General features: G+C 40.4%; 1 protein-coding gene and 1 long non-coding RNA gene across 4 annotated transcripts in view; both read right to left on the bottom strand.

Moving 5' to 3' along the window:
* Positions 1-1633, bottom strand: part of MED13 (mediator complex subunit 13) — a 59211-nt gene extending 57578 nt beyond the window's left edge. Inside the window, exon 1 of one of the 2 annotated variants that reach the window (XR_003254441.1) lies at positions 121-1633. Coding sequence is in view for 1 of the 2 variants with exons in the window: in XM_026071407.1 (XP_025927192.1) it covers positions 121-186 (66 nt within the window). In the remaining variant the exon portion in view is untranslated. The remainder of the gene's footprint in view (positions 1-120) is intronic. The other variant, XM_026071407.1, reaches the window with a different exon arrangement.
* Positions 1634-3236: 1603 nt separating this feature from the next.
* LOC112968802 overlaps positions 3237-17153 on the bottom strand; it is a 28275-nt gene continuing 14358 nt past the window's right edge. For both annotated transcript variants that reach the window (XR_003254448.1, XR_003254449.1), the window contains 5 exons: positions 12610-12667; positions 11666-11817; positions 9723-9866; positions 4838-4946; positions 3237-4032 (listed from right to left, as the gene is read on the bottom strand). This is a non-coding gene — a long non-coding RNA (uncharacterized LOC112968802). The remainder of the gene's footprint in view (positions 4033-4837; positions 4947-9722; positions 9867-11665; positions 11818-12609; positions 12668-17153) is intronic.

The raw sequence follows: 17153 nt of genomic DNA, 5'->3' as shown, positions 1-17153 counted from the left end.
TACCCCTTCCTCCCCTCCGCTCCGCTCCGCTCCCCTCCCCCCGAAAGCTTCGCTTCTGCCTCGCTCGGCCCCTGCGCGCCCGCGGTGCGTGCGCGGCGGCGGCGGCGGGCGCTCACTCACCAGGCAGAAGAGGTTGGAATGGCAATCCTCCAGGCTGGCCCCGTTCGGCACGAAGCAGGAACTCATCCTCACAGCCACAACCCACACGCCATTATCCCACAGCCTCCGACAAGAAAGAAAGAGACAGACAGAGAGAGAGGGAGAGAGACAGACACTGCGAGGGAAAGGGGGGAGGGGGGGGGAAGCCAGGCACACGCACAAATAATAATACAATTAAATAAGGGATTTACGTACGCACAACACACGCACACAAAATAGTGGCAGGATAACCCAGGAGGAGAGTGGTATAAGACGGGGCTTTAAAAAAAAAAAAATTAAAAATTAAAAAAAAAATAAAAATAAAGAGAGAAACTCGGAACGTTTTTTCTTCTTCTGGATATCAAATCGGGGGGGTGAAGCCACCATGGAAGGGGAGAACAGAAAGAGGGAGGTGGTAAGTAATCCAACGACAGGAGATTAAGATCAAAATCCTCCCTGTTCCTCTTGTCTTCTCATTCGCATAAGGAGGGGAGGGAGTGGAGGTAAGGTGAAGGGGGTAATTGATCCAACAAGAGGATAAAAATGGGGTAATTAATCCAGGGGACTAGGGGTAAAAATCAGTTGACATCCCTCCTTCCTCTTATCTCAGATGCCAAGCAAGAGAAGTAGGAAAATAAATAATCCGATGGGGGCAATTAATCCAGAAACCTCCCTCCTCTTCCTCCTGTTTCTTTAGTCATCAGACGAGAAAGGGGCAAACAGTGGAATGATTCGGAAGGATTGGTTGTGGGAGAGAGCAAAATCCAGGCTCGTCTCTTCGGAGTCCGAGGGCAACAGGGTAGGGGGCGGGAGAGGGGGGGGAAATCAGATTCTTCTCCCCCGCTCCAAATATATTCCGAATAAATTAAAATTTAAAATCACGAAAAACAAACTTCAGGGCCAGAAACAAGGCAAGTCTGAAGAATTCGTAAAGGCAGGAGAAGAAAATTTCCTGGGGTGCACCCCGAAAAGCATCTGCGGGGACAGGGGAGGGGGGAAGGTAATTCCTTGAGAGAGAAAAGGCCGCAAAAAGTCTCCTCAGCAGCCCAGCAAGGGATTAAATTCCCCTGCGGAAACCCCCCCCTCCCCAAAAAGAAATACTCTTCGCTGAGAGGGTGAGACCAAAATATCCTCCGCTGGGTTTAAAAAAAAAAAAAAAAAAAAATCCTTCCGTGGGGAAAGGAGGGAGGGGAAGGAGGAGGGGGGGGTGGAAGGAGGAAATTGTGGGTGACCCTCGAAGTCTCTTCGGGGAAGGATGGAGGCGTCTCGCGGAGGCCGGGCCCCGGTCTCGTCGGGGGAGGAGGAGGAGGAGGAGGAGGAAGGGGCAAATCCCGGAGCGTCTTCGGGGAGGCTCGTCCCCCCCCCCCAAGCTGTCCTCCGGGGCCGCGGGAGCCCCGCGAAGTCCGCGCGGCTGGGCGGGTCTCTTCAGGGGAGCCCGGACCCCGCCAAGTTACCGCCGAGAGCAGCGGGCGGCGGCGGGGGGGGCCCCGCGCCGAGCCCCGCAAGACCCCCTCGAGCTGGGGGGGGGGTGGTTGGTTGGGTGGGGGCAAGGGACCAGCCCAGCTGCGAGGCTGGACCCTTAAAAAAAAAAAAAATTAGTTAAAAAAAAAAAAAACAAGCAGGAAAAAAAAAGAGGAGGAAAATATAAAATATCGGTCTTCAGGCGGAGCGGTGTCTTCGGCGGGGGGAGGGGAGCGAGCCCCGGCCCCCCCGCTGCCCCAGGCGAGGGGTCTCCGCGAGGGCCGCGGCAAGGCTCGGCGCTGCCCCGCTGCGGCGTCCCCGCGGGGGCGGTGGGCGGAGGGGCCCCTGCCCGAGGGCTCCTCGGGAGGGCGGGGAGGCGGCGGCCGAGCCCCGGGCTCTCCTCGGCCGGAAGGGCCGCGGGGGGAAGGGGGTCGGAGCCCCACGGATCCCGGCGCCGCCGCCGCCGGGCGCCGAGACAGAGGGGACGCGGCGGCCGCTGCTGGCGGAGTCGGTGCCCCGAAGCCCCCGCTGGCGGGTCTCCACCTCCTCCTCCTCGCTCGCTCTCAGCGGTGCCTCTGTCGGCGGCTGCCCGGCCGCGGCATCCTGCTCAGCCGGCTGCCCCTCAGCGCGTCTCCCCCATGTCGCGTCGCGGCCGCCGCGGGGAGGGGGAGGGGGGGGTTCTTCTCCCGTTTAATTCCGAGCCCCTTTTTCTTTAATGGCGGCCACAGGGACGAGAGTCGGGGCCCCCCTGCCGCCCTCTCATTGGCCGCCACGCCGTCACGTGGGCCTGCCCAGCGATGGCCGCCGTCGCTGCCGGGGGAAGGCGGGTGCAGCGGCGCCGCCCGACCGCCAGCCGCGGCGGCGGCGCTAGAGAGCGCGGCGCTTTGCTCGTTGAGAGGCCGCCATCTAGCGGCCGCGCCGCGGCGTGGCGCAGCGGGCTGAGCCGTGGGTCCGGGCGCAGCGGGAGCTGCGGTGCCGCGGGTTCGAAGCCCGCCTTCCCGCTAGGCCCGCAGCCGGCGCGGCCCTGCGCCGCTCGCGGCCCCCCTTCGCCGACGGGGCGCCGCGGCAGCGGCTCCCGGCAGCGCCGCGGCACGTCGGGGGCCCCCGCGACGCTTTGCCGAGGTGTTTCTCAAGCATCCACCCGCAGCTGACCTGCGTCAGGCCAAAGTCCGAGCGCAGGCTGCTTCACCTACCTATGAGCAGGGAAACTCTTATCTTGGCTCGCTTTCTACGAATTTCAGCCCTTGGCGGAGTCCGGCGCTCAATACCACGTTGGCACCGTGCGCTGGGGAGCTCGGAGCCTTTTTAAAGAGCTACGCAAGCATTAAGAACAGGACCCTGTGTTTCCAGGAGTCCCACAGACATCGTATCTGCTGGAGGAACAAAACCATACTCCAAAATTCAAGTTTTCATGTACAGATATATATAGTGTAGCTCGTGAGGAAGAAGTAGGTGGTTCCTCTGTTACTATGTGTACAGATTTGCAGAAGGACTTTGAGATTATTCAGAATTACAGTGACATATACAAATACAGAAATACAGTGACAGTGAAAGCTGTTTTTAAGAAATATTTTGAAAGTATACTCATCTTGTTAATGCTCTCGTTACATATTAGTTTTCTATTGCACTAAATGCAATATCTTCTATGTAGAATGTAAAATTTAACATTATTACATGCAGAATTTTTTGTTTGCAAAATTAAGTGGAAATATAAGCCACTGTAAAGTACCTAAAGTAAAAGAAAGACACTTAAATGTCTCAGCTAACATGACATTCACATTAAAATATGATATGCTCATGAAAGAGCAGCACATTGCATCACAACTATGCAACATGATGAGGTTTCAAAGGCCCTGCAAATTATTTCAGGACCCATGAACAAGATGCGTGGCAACCTTCTGCAAATGTCTTGATAGAGTGGGAGGAAAGAAGGACGCTCTATAAATAAATGTATATGATAAGTAGAAACAATAAAGGAGGATAGATATTTTCGCTAAGACAAACTTTGAAGATTTACTCACACCAAGACTATTTTTGTACAACAGTGTAGGCAAGCAAGATTTTTCTCTTTATCTAAATAGAACCAGAGTATTTTTAACGCAGGAGATTCATTCCCTCACTGCTCATCTAAATACAGCAGCTGGGGACGGAGCGGGGATGTGGGGGGAGGGCAGTGTGCAACCCCAGCCCCTTTCCAAGTAGAACAGATGGTTTTCTCCATGGTGACTGGAGATGAGGACCATGCAAGGAGGATTTGCTCTGCGGCAGCCTCCGAACCTACTTCTCCATGCTGCCGTGGGCACTGAGATGCACACAAAAGACCTCCAAAGTTTCCATGCTCCACTTTGGTCATTAGAGCGATTGTGTCTCTGCACACAGAGAGAGTTGCTGGCAATGTTGTTAAGTCACACCTCCCTAAGGAGAAATCCAACACTTCGAAGGAAAGAAAAGAAAGCAGCATTCGGCATTAATACACAAGAACTGGTATGGTTTTCCTCTGACAGAGGAAGTATCCTTTGGTAAAACTGGGATTTGGTAGAGGGAATGGAAATCCAGTAAGATGACTCATTGTGGGCTAGACTCATAACGAATGTAAACTTGCATTTCTCCATTGATTTTAGGATGACACCAAAATTTTCACTAGCTGAGAATCTATTTCTTTTGCCTGAAATAGTACAGTTCAATGTCTGGATCAGAGGATTAATCTAGCATCAAACATTGGTTTTGGCACTGATTCACTGCACTGTTTTGAGGAACTCAGTTTCTGTGTCTCAGTTTACTTATTTGTAAAATGTTTATCGAGACCCAGTTCATTAGTGCTTACATATTAATAGTAGTAAGTACTCACAAGGACCAAAGGACAGTTAAGAGTAGAATATCATTTTTCCAAAACATAATTACAGGAGAAACAATCAAGAAAATATTGACAAAAGAGGAAACAAAACTAATACATCAACTAGAAATTTTTTTAAGTCATTCCCTTCCTGTGTTGTATCTGAAGTACAGAACCTTCAAGTCACCAACTTCCCTCGTTACACTAACAGTACTAAATAACGTTAAGACATGCTGGATAATAACCATATCCCTGTATGACAAATTTTGGATCTTGTGACATAGCTTGCCTTTGGTTACTGCAGGTGCTATTTGGGAAATAAAGTCTCCTTAAAAAAGAGGGAGGAGGCAGATAAAAAACTATTGTGAAAAAAACAGCATTGAAAATACGCTATTTTCTACATACGTTCTTATATAGTTTTCATCACTGCAACTTCCAGAAGTGCATTAAGCTGCATAATTAGCATCTGTCACATGCAGCCTTTTCCTTCTCTCTTCTTCTCCCTAGAGGGAAACTGCATGAAGAAATTTTAACATAAATGTTAGTATATACACTATGCAGTGCATTCATATTAGGAAAGGAACAGTCAGATAAGTTTGTGCTCGTTCTTAGGTTCATCTTTGTGTAATATAAACTTTACCAGTTAAGAAAATGCTACTGATCCAATTTAAAAATTAACTAGTCTTTGGAAAGAAGATAATAGTGGGGGTGGGGGTGAGATGATCAGCATTGCATCAGATTTAAACCAATGGAATTGGAAGGAACTGGGCAGTTAACACTGTAGTCACTTGTCTTGGTATCACATCCTCACACTTTTACATAGTCACAGTCATCCAAATATCTAGCCAAGAATAGTAAGGGATAGACAATTTTCCCCTTTAGGCAAAAGTATTACTTTTGACAGGAATAATGATATTTTGAAAAACACCAACACAAAAGGGAGGACTTTATATATAGTTTGCATTTCTAAACTATTCTTGTTTTTATTGCTTTTTCATTCACATTAAAAGATAAACCCCTGTTGAATATGAAAAATCAATAGACTACAGCATCTCCTACTGAATCTCTCTATGGACAAACTTAAAAGAAAATGACACCTTTTAGAAGTAAAGACTAAAAAGGAAGAAATTCAGCTTAAGGACAATAGTTCATGAAGAACAATGACATTGCTTAGCCTTTGATTTCCAATCAGAGACTCTCCTAATTTTTCAAAGTATTTATTTTCTACTTTATTAGTTTGACAAAAATTGAGATTATAGGATTGAACATACTGCCAGCAACCTGAGGTATGAAGTACAGACTGAATGCTTAAACTTCAGCTACAAAGGTGGTAATTATTGTAATTGGTTCATGTGAAGCAAATATATCAAGTAGTATAGAGTTCAAATTCATGCCAGTCAGTCTCCAGTTGGCACAGGCAGTTCTATCAGGAGGATATAGAGGTCTCAGCAGGACTTATTATTGGCAACTGTTCGACAGTTCTCTTCTCCAAATGGTTTCAAGGGGATTTGGGTGGGAAGAAAGATAATTTTTAGCAAATTAAACTACCTAAAAATGGCTAGATGCCCAGAGCCACCTAGTTGGCATTAGTCACTACTACCAAACCATTTTTAAAAAGATTAAAATATCATCACTGTAAAGAAATGTCTATCAAGCTTTAACAATATGATCAAGTCGCTGCAAAGTTACCAAAACATGTACTATACATAATGCTACAAGCATGTGTATAAATATGTCAAGCAAAAAAGGTGCAGCAGAATATTTACACAATGTGTGTTTTTTGGTAAACAAGTAGCTCAAGTTACTGGAATCCAAGTATTCCTATAAGGACAAGCCATATAGTTTCAAGAAATTAGAAGACCACTTACTTTACAATTAAAAATAACAATAACAAAACTCCCATAGGATGACCATAAGATTAGAGGGACTGTTGTTTTTTTCTCATTAGTATTTATCTTAACACATTTTTAAGGTGACCATAATTGTGGTGATGATTTAGATTATCTACATAATTTAGATTTGCACTGAGTTTTTATGGAAGAATCTGCTCTGTGCCATACTGGTGTTCAGCTGCTTTGTTTAGATATTGCAAGAAAGCCTTTTTCAAATGGTGAGTATGTCGTTTTTAACAGGTCTCTAACAGAAGATTTGAGTTTAATACATGGCAATAAAAAGAGGAATATGAGAATTCCTGCTCTCTTTAGTGTCAGCTTTGGTTAAGACGTATGAATGCACATGAATAGTCTTGTCAGGATCTCTGGGGCTACTGACATTCAAGATCTAACATATTATTACTTCTGACCGGAACATTAGCTGCTATGCAGTAAGGAAAAGGGAAAAAGATAGGACCGCTCCCTGATCAGACAGAAAATTTGTGCATTTCTCTGCTTGGAAATCTCTGAACAGAACTTTTCTGCCCTGAAAATATTACATCTATTTTCTCCAATCTGAGATGAACGACTGTGCAAGCTATTTAAATCCACAGCAGGAAAAAAACAAAAAAAGAACAAAACCCAAATCATTGTTTCATGCCTGATCTTGCACCTTTTCCTCATGGAAAAGATTCTAATTAATTAATATAAATGAAGACTATACAATCAAGTATTACAACCTTGTAAAGGACACATGCTTATCTAAAGAAACTTTCTAGTATTTCTAGCTGCTAAATCTATTTACTACCAAAAGACACAGAAAGTTTCTTTAAATTACTAGCTTCAGATAAAACTAATCTAATTAAAGAAAAAGATAATTTAGTTAAAATCATTTTAATTCAAGTATCACTATATATCAAATCTGGGATATCAACACAAAGGAAAGGTTCATCTACTGGAAGCAAAAATCTTACAATGTACTTATGGCTGACTTAAGAGAAAATATATTCCAGAATTTTCTGTTATCGACAATATGCTGCCAAATGAATTGATATTACTCAATAGCATTGACAATTAATCAGTATGTTTGTCTTTTGAAATTTGAGGTGAGTAATGACTACCTTCCATTTACAGTGCAACAAAAGAGAATATTCTGTACTTTGCAACTGAAACTACCTTTAGTCCCCACTCACGAGTTACGACATGTCAGACAAAGAAACTGATTTGTTTGGTGCAATAAATGATGGCAGACCTTTACATATTTGAAGTGCAACAGATGGGCTTCCAAGGAGAGCATAATGACTGGCAGACAGTACACTTCGTTAGGGTGGCTTGGAATGTCTTCAGCAATTACACAGTGAGTGCTTGGGGAGGGGAACCCTGTCATCTCTATGATTCTTTCCATGTAAATAAACGTACAATTTCCTTATTCAGATACTAACAAATTGTATCATTGAAAAACAGGCAAACTAGCCAGTGAACTGGGAAAGGAAGCATCTTTGGTCGCTGCAAGACTATTTAGAATGAGGCTTCAAAAATGTTGTCACCTGAGAAAAAAGATGCAAATAGGGAAAAAAAATAGCATTTAGACGAAACAAGTTTGGGCATGTAGCTGTAAAACTATTCATCCACAGCCAAATATTCTATGGAAATGTAATGTATGGAAAAGAGGAAATTTTAAAACAAAGTCCTTCAGACTTTCAGAAGCTGGGAGGTGAACAGATACAGATACAACATGCAGAATCTCTAGGGAAAAAAACAAAAGAGTAAATTACTGAAAAATGGCCTCTTCCCTTCAGGAAATTAAAGGACACCACTGGTGACTTTCAAGAGTCCTCTTCAGCATGAATCATTGCAGCTACAGTTCTTCAGGGCAGGGTAAAGCGAGCTTTTGGGGGCTGTGACAAGGTCTTTCCACTTTCATAAGACAAGCTACACTACAAGTCAGCAGTTAAATAACAGTTATCATAGGAAACAAAAAGAGTAATAATATGCTGATCTTTAATATTATATACATGGATTAGAAAATTTTCACTTCTTTCCCTTTCCTCCCTCCATTCCCCATAATCCTGGAATTAGTCTTTTCTATTATAAAATCTTCCCTGCCAAATTCATCCTGGGTAGAATTTTATATGGCAACATAAACACAACCAAAATGTGTCCTTTAACAATGTAACTTAAATGTTGATGGAATCATAACTGCATTACTCCCTCTCCAATTAGCAGCAGCTTTCTTTATGTTTGCTTATGAAGCGTAAACCGTTCGCTTGTCACTACAAAGACCTTCTGTAGAGGACTTAAAAAAACAGCCACAGCAATTAAAATGACAACAACAGAGGTGGATTGGTCACATTATGACAGAAAATATCCAGCTGTTTCTTTCCAGCAAAAGGACATCAACTATCTGAAATACAATGACCAGATTTTGCCAGTCTACCTAATGCTGATGGCTATTCTGGCTAACATACGGATTTCCAAGAAAGGAACACAAATACAGAACTAAACTAAGCCCCACTTGCTGAAAGAATAGATACTCTATTCTGTGTGAAATTCTCTAAAATCTAAGTAAAACTGACTAGTTTTACTCATCCAAAAGCAGCAAGACAAAAAGTAAACTGATAGCGTAAGGACAAGTAAATTAGATTTTAAAATTATTTACTTTGGTTGTGCTGAAAAACATTCAAAGAGTTAATTAAGACCATAAGTCTCACTACACCCAAGCTATTACTTATAAAACATTAACCTCTGTTACAATCACATCTGTCTCTCTGTGCTGCTGGCTCCTGCCTGTTCTGTATCACAACAGTAATAACATGGCGAGTTATTTGTAACATATGTAGGAAATTTTTATTATTATTTTAAGCATACAATTAAATAATAAAAAAGGTTTGAAAAGTAAATGTTTCAAGTTAGCTTTTCTTAGTTAGAATATAGTGACTGAACATCTGAAATGATAGGATAGGTTTGATTACTAATACAGCAAGGACAGTGAGAAACATAACTCATATATAGTACCAGCCACTCAGGGGGAAAAAACATCTGTAGAATCCACCTACAAATATATTATTGGAGAAAAACTGATGGCAAAATTATCGGGAAGAATTTCATGACTGTTTCTTTTCTGGTAGTCTTTGCTTCTCATAACAGCAGAGACATGGCAAGAGCTATGTATCAGAATTCATCCATGCATTATATTTTGCACATCAAATTAAATTGATTATCCATGACTTTTTAGGCAAATAGAGGAATGCAGAAAACATGTCAGCTGTTATACACAGAATATATGAGCACTTCACTCTTTGCTTTACATTTAAAAGAGCAGCAGGTAATGAGCTCAATCATTACATTGTGAAAAAAAATTCATTTGTGAGTTCAGAAGTATCTCTGGCTCCTTATCTATTAGGTGAATCAGAACTTACAGGTAGCTCATAATACTTGTTTTCCAAGCAGTGGTTGTCTCCAGAGTAATTGCCATAAGTGGGCAAAGGTTTAATGTCTTCTTCCTTCGACCTTCAGCCATAATATATTTCTTAAGTGGAGAATTTAGAGACTCAAAAAAATTTCTGCAAAATCCAGAGGAGGACAAGAAGAAAAAAGGAGAACAATAAAGAGATTACTTAAAAAAAAACAAGCAAAATGCCTTTTATTCCCTGAATTCCCAGAATTCATCTTCAGAATTCATGCCTTTGTACTGTAAATTAGATAAAACATATTCAGCCTATAATACTACCCTTCTGTACGTTTTATCTCATAGAATTGTTTACCAACAGGCATCATCTTCTCTGGGAGTGTTCTGTAATGAACTTATTTGCATTGGGAAATACATAAGAAAAATGTTTAATTTGAAACTTAGCAAATTAGACATCAACGACAAATACTTTCATGTGATAGCATATGCAGGACTCTACCTTTATCCATTCCACAGTTCTGTGGGCACAATAACTACCATTTTGCACTAATAGCCACAAGAAACATAAGACTGCCAAAAGTTTTGAAATCAGCAGGTTTGACAAACCAGTAATAAATCCTGAGCAATAAAAAAGTATGTTCAAGCAATATCTCATAAATATAATGATTCTTTACAGATGTTTGCATTTAATACAATGGAAAGAATGCTTAGTTCCATCTGGCCAAGTGGTATCAGACACCAATTTACGAAAGACAATGAGAACCAAGCACAGGACTGTTCAGTCTCAAGAGGTAAATTCCTTGACATTAGGCTGACAAAGTAATTTGAAATTTTGTAATATATACTTTGTTTCATACAATAATTATGCTTTGTTTTGTATTTTGCAAATATTTTTCTATTCACAAAAACAGAGAAGCTAGTCATGCATTCTTTATTTTTGAAACTAATACTCATTCATGTAAACTGTCTGATTTAAATCACTGGGATTGCTTGTGTATGAAAATTATGGGTTAAAGCAAATAGTATCTTATTAAAATGTATTGGAAATGCAGAAATGAGTCTATCTTTGTGACTTGTTCTGCAGCCTCCTCGAAGTCACACATACCACAGAGTGTGAAAGTCTGAAACTTTACAATAACATGCAGGAAAGTAATAACTATAGCTATGTTTATTGTCTTTGCAGGCTGATTCATATTTGTCTCAGAAGAGGCTGACTACCCATCACTATGTCAGAATGGAAAGTACTGTAACAACTGCTGAATAAGATGTCTATGTTTCCTCTAAAGTCCTTAGCTTTCATATGCTCAGGAAGCTAAAGCCTTTGAGTCACTTTTATTCCTTAGATACTGAAAACCAACCAGTTTTAGAAGGCATTAAGTACTAGAAATACTATCTGCTTTCAGAAACAATAGGTCTTTCTTTTCACATAAGTCTTGCAGGATTCTGCACCGAAATAGAAAAGCATACAAATGTGGAAAGCTTGAAAGCATGGTCCCACAATGCTTGCAAAATGCAAGCCAAGCATTAAGTTGCAATGGCAGTTTAGAAGTGGAGATGGAGTTCTAGCTGGAGGTTGATTCAAATCCCTATGTATTAAGTGAATCAGCACTACTTAATGTCTTATTAGAGAAAAATAAAAATTCTATTATCTGACCAGTATAAAATGGGGTTCTACTTACCTAGATATCAAAAGTTTCAGCATGTTTAGTCAGGACAGGTCTTATATTAAATAAATAATTTTCTGGAAGATTGATTGATGTTTGTAAAGTACTAGGCACATGCTGAATATTAGCATATTTCACAAATGTGTAACTTTGCAATGTAATTCCAATAAGGTTGCAAACCTTATAGAACTTGCAGACCAAAAACCTAGGGGAAAGGCAAAACACTTTTCTTGATGGAAAGACCTAATAGATTCAGGAGAGAAACTGATGGAAACTGTCATTGCGTTACCTCTAAATACAGATGACTGCATAGCCACAGTCACTGTTCGTAATGAAGACAAGCAAAAGGCTGTACAAACGACAAGAGAATATGGCAGCCACAGAGCAGGACATTCCACTCACATATGGATCCTGAAAACACTAACTTCTGGATTACAGCATCTGGAAGGATAACAGAGAATAAAAATCCAGTTCTGTGAGGCAGAGCAGGAGCCTATGTCAACACTAATCGCATGCTTGCATTATTACTCAACGGATGTACTTGAACTGGAGGGATAAAAGGGGTACTTAAAGAATACATGGAAGGTATGTGCAAACAGGTCCTGGTTCACTGCTGTTTTGCCTCTTGTGTAATCACTTTCATTGTAGAGGAACACTAGCTGGGACTCAGAATACCTTGTTTTGTAATAAGTGGGGAAAAAACTGAGCAAAAGTGGTATTGTGAATATATGACCATCCGGTGTATTAGAAGAGGCTGGGAAGACAACTTTGACAAAGCACAAACACAGACAAACCAAAATATGAAAAACAATATATGAATATGATAAGCCATATATGAGTTAGAACATAGTAAGCACACTTAACTCTGAAAAAATTGTAAGTAAATTGCTCCCCTGAGGAAAGGCTATAAGACTGTATCTTCTTTTTTCAAATCTACACCACCAGTAAATTAATATTCTCCTGCAAATAAACTGGTCTTCTCCAGTTCTTTTTGGCAACTCCAGTAAGGACTGGCTTAAAAAAATCCTGTAAGTAGGGTTTTATTCCTATGAGAAATCTCCCCAAAGAATGAGGAGAAAACATGAGCTAAAATTACTGGCACAATCACATTTCATAACTGCCTGTGCCTAGCCGGCAGTATTGGTTCTTCACTTGCCCAAGTATAAAAATGCACAAACTTTTCTCTCTTTTTTACTAAGAGGAAGAAAAATCAGCTTATCCTTGAATACTTACAGAGTTTGGAGGAGCTCAAAACAATGGAGCATTGTGTACCCAGCCCATCACACAGACTCTGAAAAAGATGTAAAGAAAAGAAAGCACAAAGTATGTAATTACTCTTTCATGACATAATTTTGTTATTAATACATCCTCGAAGATAGCATGCATAGTACTGCAGTTTAATTAGATGATAACTGGAGGGGGGTTTAATTTATGAGGTAATAAATACATTTTGGACTAATAAACTCCAAGGCTGAGGTGTTTATTAATCTAGACTATAAAGATTATAAAGTTGGTAGGAGACAACATCAGGTCACACTGAGATGCCTATTCTTTGTATATTCTGAGACTTTGAAAATTGCTATTTTCCTTCTTCTGGGAGCTAGATCAGAAAGCCAAGATTGCTGTGGACACTGCTGAACAGTACTAGAAACTGTATTCTAAATGTATTCTAATAGGCAGAGATAATTTAAATTTCAGAAGATGTTGTATGTTTTAAAGTTTCACCTTTTAATCAGTTTATCATCTCCTGAACTATTAAGTACTGCAAATAATACCTTCCATACTATACCCTCCGACAGCTGTCAGTGCCTTATTTCTGATGGGAGGAAAGGACAGATTAGCTTACACAATAACCAGACCATACGCAACCCTAACAGAAACCCCCATGAATACTCAACTTTCTCTATTTCTCTGCTTTTGGGTTCACCTGCAAGACTAAACTATGTGGTAAGCAAGCACAACAATTTTAATGTCTCGTTACATTTTGTCTTTCCTTAACACCAATCTAAAGACTTTTTTACCTAGTTCAGCACATCAACGATTTAGAAACTAACTGTTCACCACTGTGAGGATTTATACCCCAAACCACTGTGCCAAGAAGTCATAGGTATCGAACTGCATAATCTATTAACTTGTCTTCGAGTACTTACAACTAGAGCTTTACAAATTGCCATAGAGCCCGGTCCATTTAAGGTACGTTTCTCTGCTATTTTAAAAGTGTCCGTGTCTGAGGCAGGCAAGAGGGAGGACCAAATTTAATCCTGGCACAAGTGGGCATCATTGAAGTGAAAGACCAGGTTGCTTATCCCAAGGCTAAATTTAGGTTTGGGAGAACTACAGAGGAAGGCGATGGAAGGAAAGCTAGGAGGAACAGTTTGTATTCCTCCGTAGCATCCCCGTAGCAATTGCAAAGGGAGCCCTGTCCTCACGGGACTCCAATGGGCGATGCCTGCTGCGGCATTAATGGAGGAAACCAGGGAAATCCTGGATGTGCCGAAAAAGCCACGGCACACTGGGGCAGGGGCAAGGGGAGGAGGAGACGGGCAAGACTCATCACATCTTAGGTCTGTGGGAAAGAGAAAATCCCACTTCTCTGAGCCACTCCATGTAGAGCAAGAGAAGAAAGTTAGTTGTGTTGCTCATGTTGTAAACATTTAAAAATATATAAAAGAATGTTTATTAATTAGCTTAGGTGATTCACATATAATTGGCCACGGGTTCAAACAGCTTCCAGGCTGGTCCATAGATTCAGAGCAAAGGCCTCAACACTAAATCTGGAAAAGACTACACAGATATTTAATGGAAGATGCTGATGACAGCCATTTCCAAAGCTCCTGCTTTTTAATTCCCAGGCTTATATACTCTCTCCAAATGAAACAAGCAACAGAGCTAACTTCCCAATATTAAATCTCTAGGCAGTATGTTATTCATACAGCTTATGTAGATGTCTTTACCCTCTGGAAAAACAAAGTTCAAGAAAAATGGTTCTATCTTTGGGGAACAGTTTAAGTCTCAGGATAACTACATTAGGAAATCTAACTCTATTACTTTGTATCTTACATTTTATTACTAGATTGGTAATAGGAAATTACCAAATAAAATTGGTATTTTACTTGGTAATTTTTTTCTGTGGGCCTCGTCTAATATGAAAGATGGTGATCATCAAATTTATTCAAGTTTTCCTGTCAACAACATCATTAACCAAATCCCTCAATTTCAAAGTAAATAAAAGCATCTGGGTTTCTAGCACAGCAAGACTGACTTGCATATTTAAGCCTCATATATAGATGAATTTGCACTGGACCAAATTTGCATATTAATGAAGGACTAATTGCTCTTTGCAGTCAATTTTATGCAAATGAATTTACTCCTCTCAGTACAATTTTCATAATGTTCAGAAAGAACCAAAAAATGTAAAACTTTTTAAAAAGTACACAAATGTTAGACAATCAAGGAAGAAATATCATGATGACATCAAACAGCTTTACATTAAAATTGTATATAGTTCATCTTTTATATTGTTGCTTTATTTTAACAGCCTGCCACAAAGAACTGAAAAATTCATAGAATAACTTCAGCCTATTCCCCCTCCTCTGCCTCAAATTTTAACAGCTTGTAACAACCCATTATATTAGCTTGTTTCCAGCTGGAAGGATGGAGCTTGAATTTTTAGGGAAAGTTAAGTTTGCTAAACAGGAATTTATCTTCTCTCAGTCTTCCTCATGTCGCAGGTCAGTTAAGAGACACCCTGCCCCCTGCCATGACTTTAAGCTAGTTTTTACCTTGTTTCCCACTATCAGGAAAAAGGCCAAAGCCCAAATCCCTGTTCAGTCTCTCCGTCTGAGTTGAAATTCAATACACTCAGAGGAGGGTACGTGTGAAAGAGAGACACCAACAAATGCTGAGAAAAAAAATGGTAAAAATGGATGGAGAGAAAAATGTGTATAATCAGGTCTAGCTAAAAATAGGAAAATTGGAGGGTTTGAGAGAGAGTTCAAGGTAAGGAAAACAAATGAAAAAGCAAAATGCATCCACAAATGCACTTACAGGGGGAAAAAAAAAAAAAAAGAACAGGGAAGAGCTAGTGGAAGAGTATTAGGAATCTGAACTTGCATGTATTCCCTTCCTCTCTCCAATGAGAAAAGCCTTATTTTAACTATAAAGACTGATAACCATAATATACATACATACATTTATATATAATCAAATCACTTACAGAAGGCAATTTTAATCAGAAAAGGAATTGCACAGAAATTATAGCTTTAATTGACTTCACATCTTTTTGGAGAAGAAATACTATGATGCATACACATGTGAATATGGTTACAACCTCCATAGCTGTCGTAGCTTGGATCGTATTTGTTGCCTTTCTCTGCAGCTTTTCCTGTTTTAACATATCCTTTCTAAGACACGCAGCCCACACAGCATTCAAGATGCAGATACATGATGGATTTATATTGGTATCAAAGTGTTTCTTGTGTTTTTTTCCCTCTATTTCTTTTCTAATAATTTCTAGCATCCTATTTGCTTTCTGGACCGTATAGCACTGAGCTAACAGTTCTCTTATAACCACAGAATTTTGTTCCTGAGAAGTAATAGTTTATGACTATCACAGTATTTCATGATCAAAGTAAAATGGTCTTCAATATGAACAGCCTTTGACTGAGTTCTGGAGTCCGTCCAGAGACGCAGCAGAAGAGCACAACCTCCCAGCGCTCAGACACGAGGCGCAAGGAGCACAGAGATATTCCAAAGAAGCTGCTTTGCTGTCTCTCCTTTCAGTCTCAACCTTTATGTCAGAATTCACAACATAGGTAGTTATAAGAGTATAGAGTTATATAAATTAATAACAGCAATAATTAAAAAGGGAAAAAACTGCATTGCAGCTGCTGAGGCATTTTCAGCAAAGGAACAAGACTCCAGCTCAACAAATCAGCCAGGAGGACTTGCTATTAAAAGTTATCTGAAAACAAATTATAGTTCTTTGTTTAGTAACATTTAGAAGATACAGCTTTTATTCTGGTTTATGAATTCAAAATGTCTTCCTGTTTTGCTGATAGAGAGGAACGGAGGCAAATGCATCCTCCTTTATAACTCACAAATATGGCATTTGAAAACCTGCTATGGGCTCTCCCCCTTTTTCCTAAAAGATGTCTGCTTCAAGTGATTAATGCTGTGTGAATGTAAACAAAAATAATTACTCAAACAAGAACAAGATGTTCTACCCAAAATGATTAGCTTTTTCAGAAGATGAGATGCCTACTTCTAATCATCAAGAAAGGTTAACCTGACCAGATTTAATTAGCTACTTAATACAATAATAAAGATGCATACATTATTGGTGAAGAAAAGATTGCAGGAGCAATGCTGAATCCAAACAAAATACCTCAAACACAAAGCCTGAGAAATTACATGAGGTGTTATTACATGATTACACTGGTGTAAGAGTTCCCAAGTTTTCACATCCATTATACAAAATTTTGAAATTGTCTATGCAGAACTTTGTTTAATTAATAACAATAAATATAAATTAAACAATCCACCCCAAGAAACAACATGATAAAATTAACCCAGTAACTTTTCTTAACACTGTACTTCAAATCCATAGATGAAGTCAAGCTGGCTGTTTGTGTGTACGGATTATTTGAAGACCTTTTAAAGAAAGAAATTACTATTTCCTTATAATCAAAAGAAATAAGGAAATGCCTTCCCACCACTTCCTTGGAATCATCCCTGCTCATTTAACTCCTGCAAGGCCACTGAGCAAAGTTCTGACT

This window comes from Apteryx rowi, unplaced genomic scaffold (assembly GCF_003343035.1).
Source record: "Apteryx rowi isolate R43461 unplaced genomic scaffold, aptRow1 scaffold_325, whole genome shotgun sequence".
Taxonomy (NCBI): domain Eukaryota; kingdom Metazoa; phylum Chordata; class Aves; order Apterygiformes; family Apterygidae; genus Apteryx; species Apteryx rowi.
This window is presented reverse-complemented; position numbering and strand designations above follow the sequence as displayed.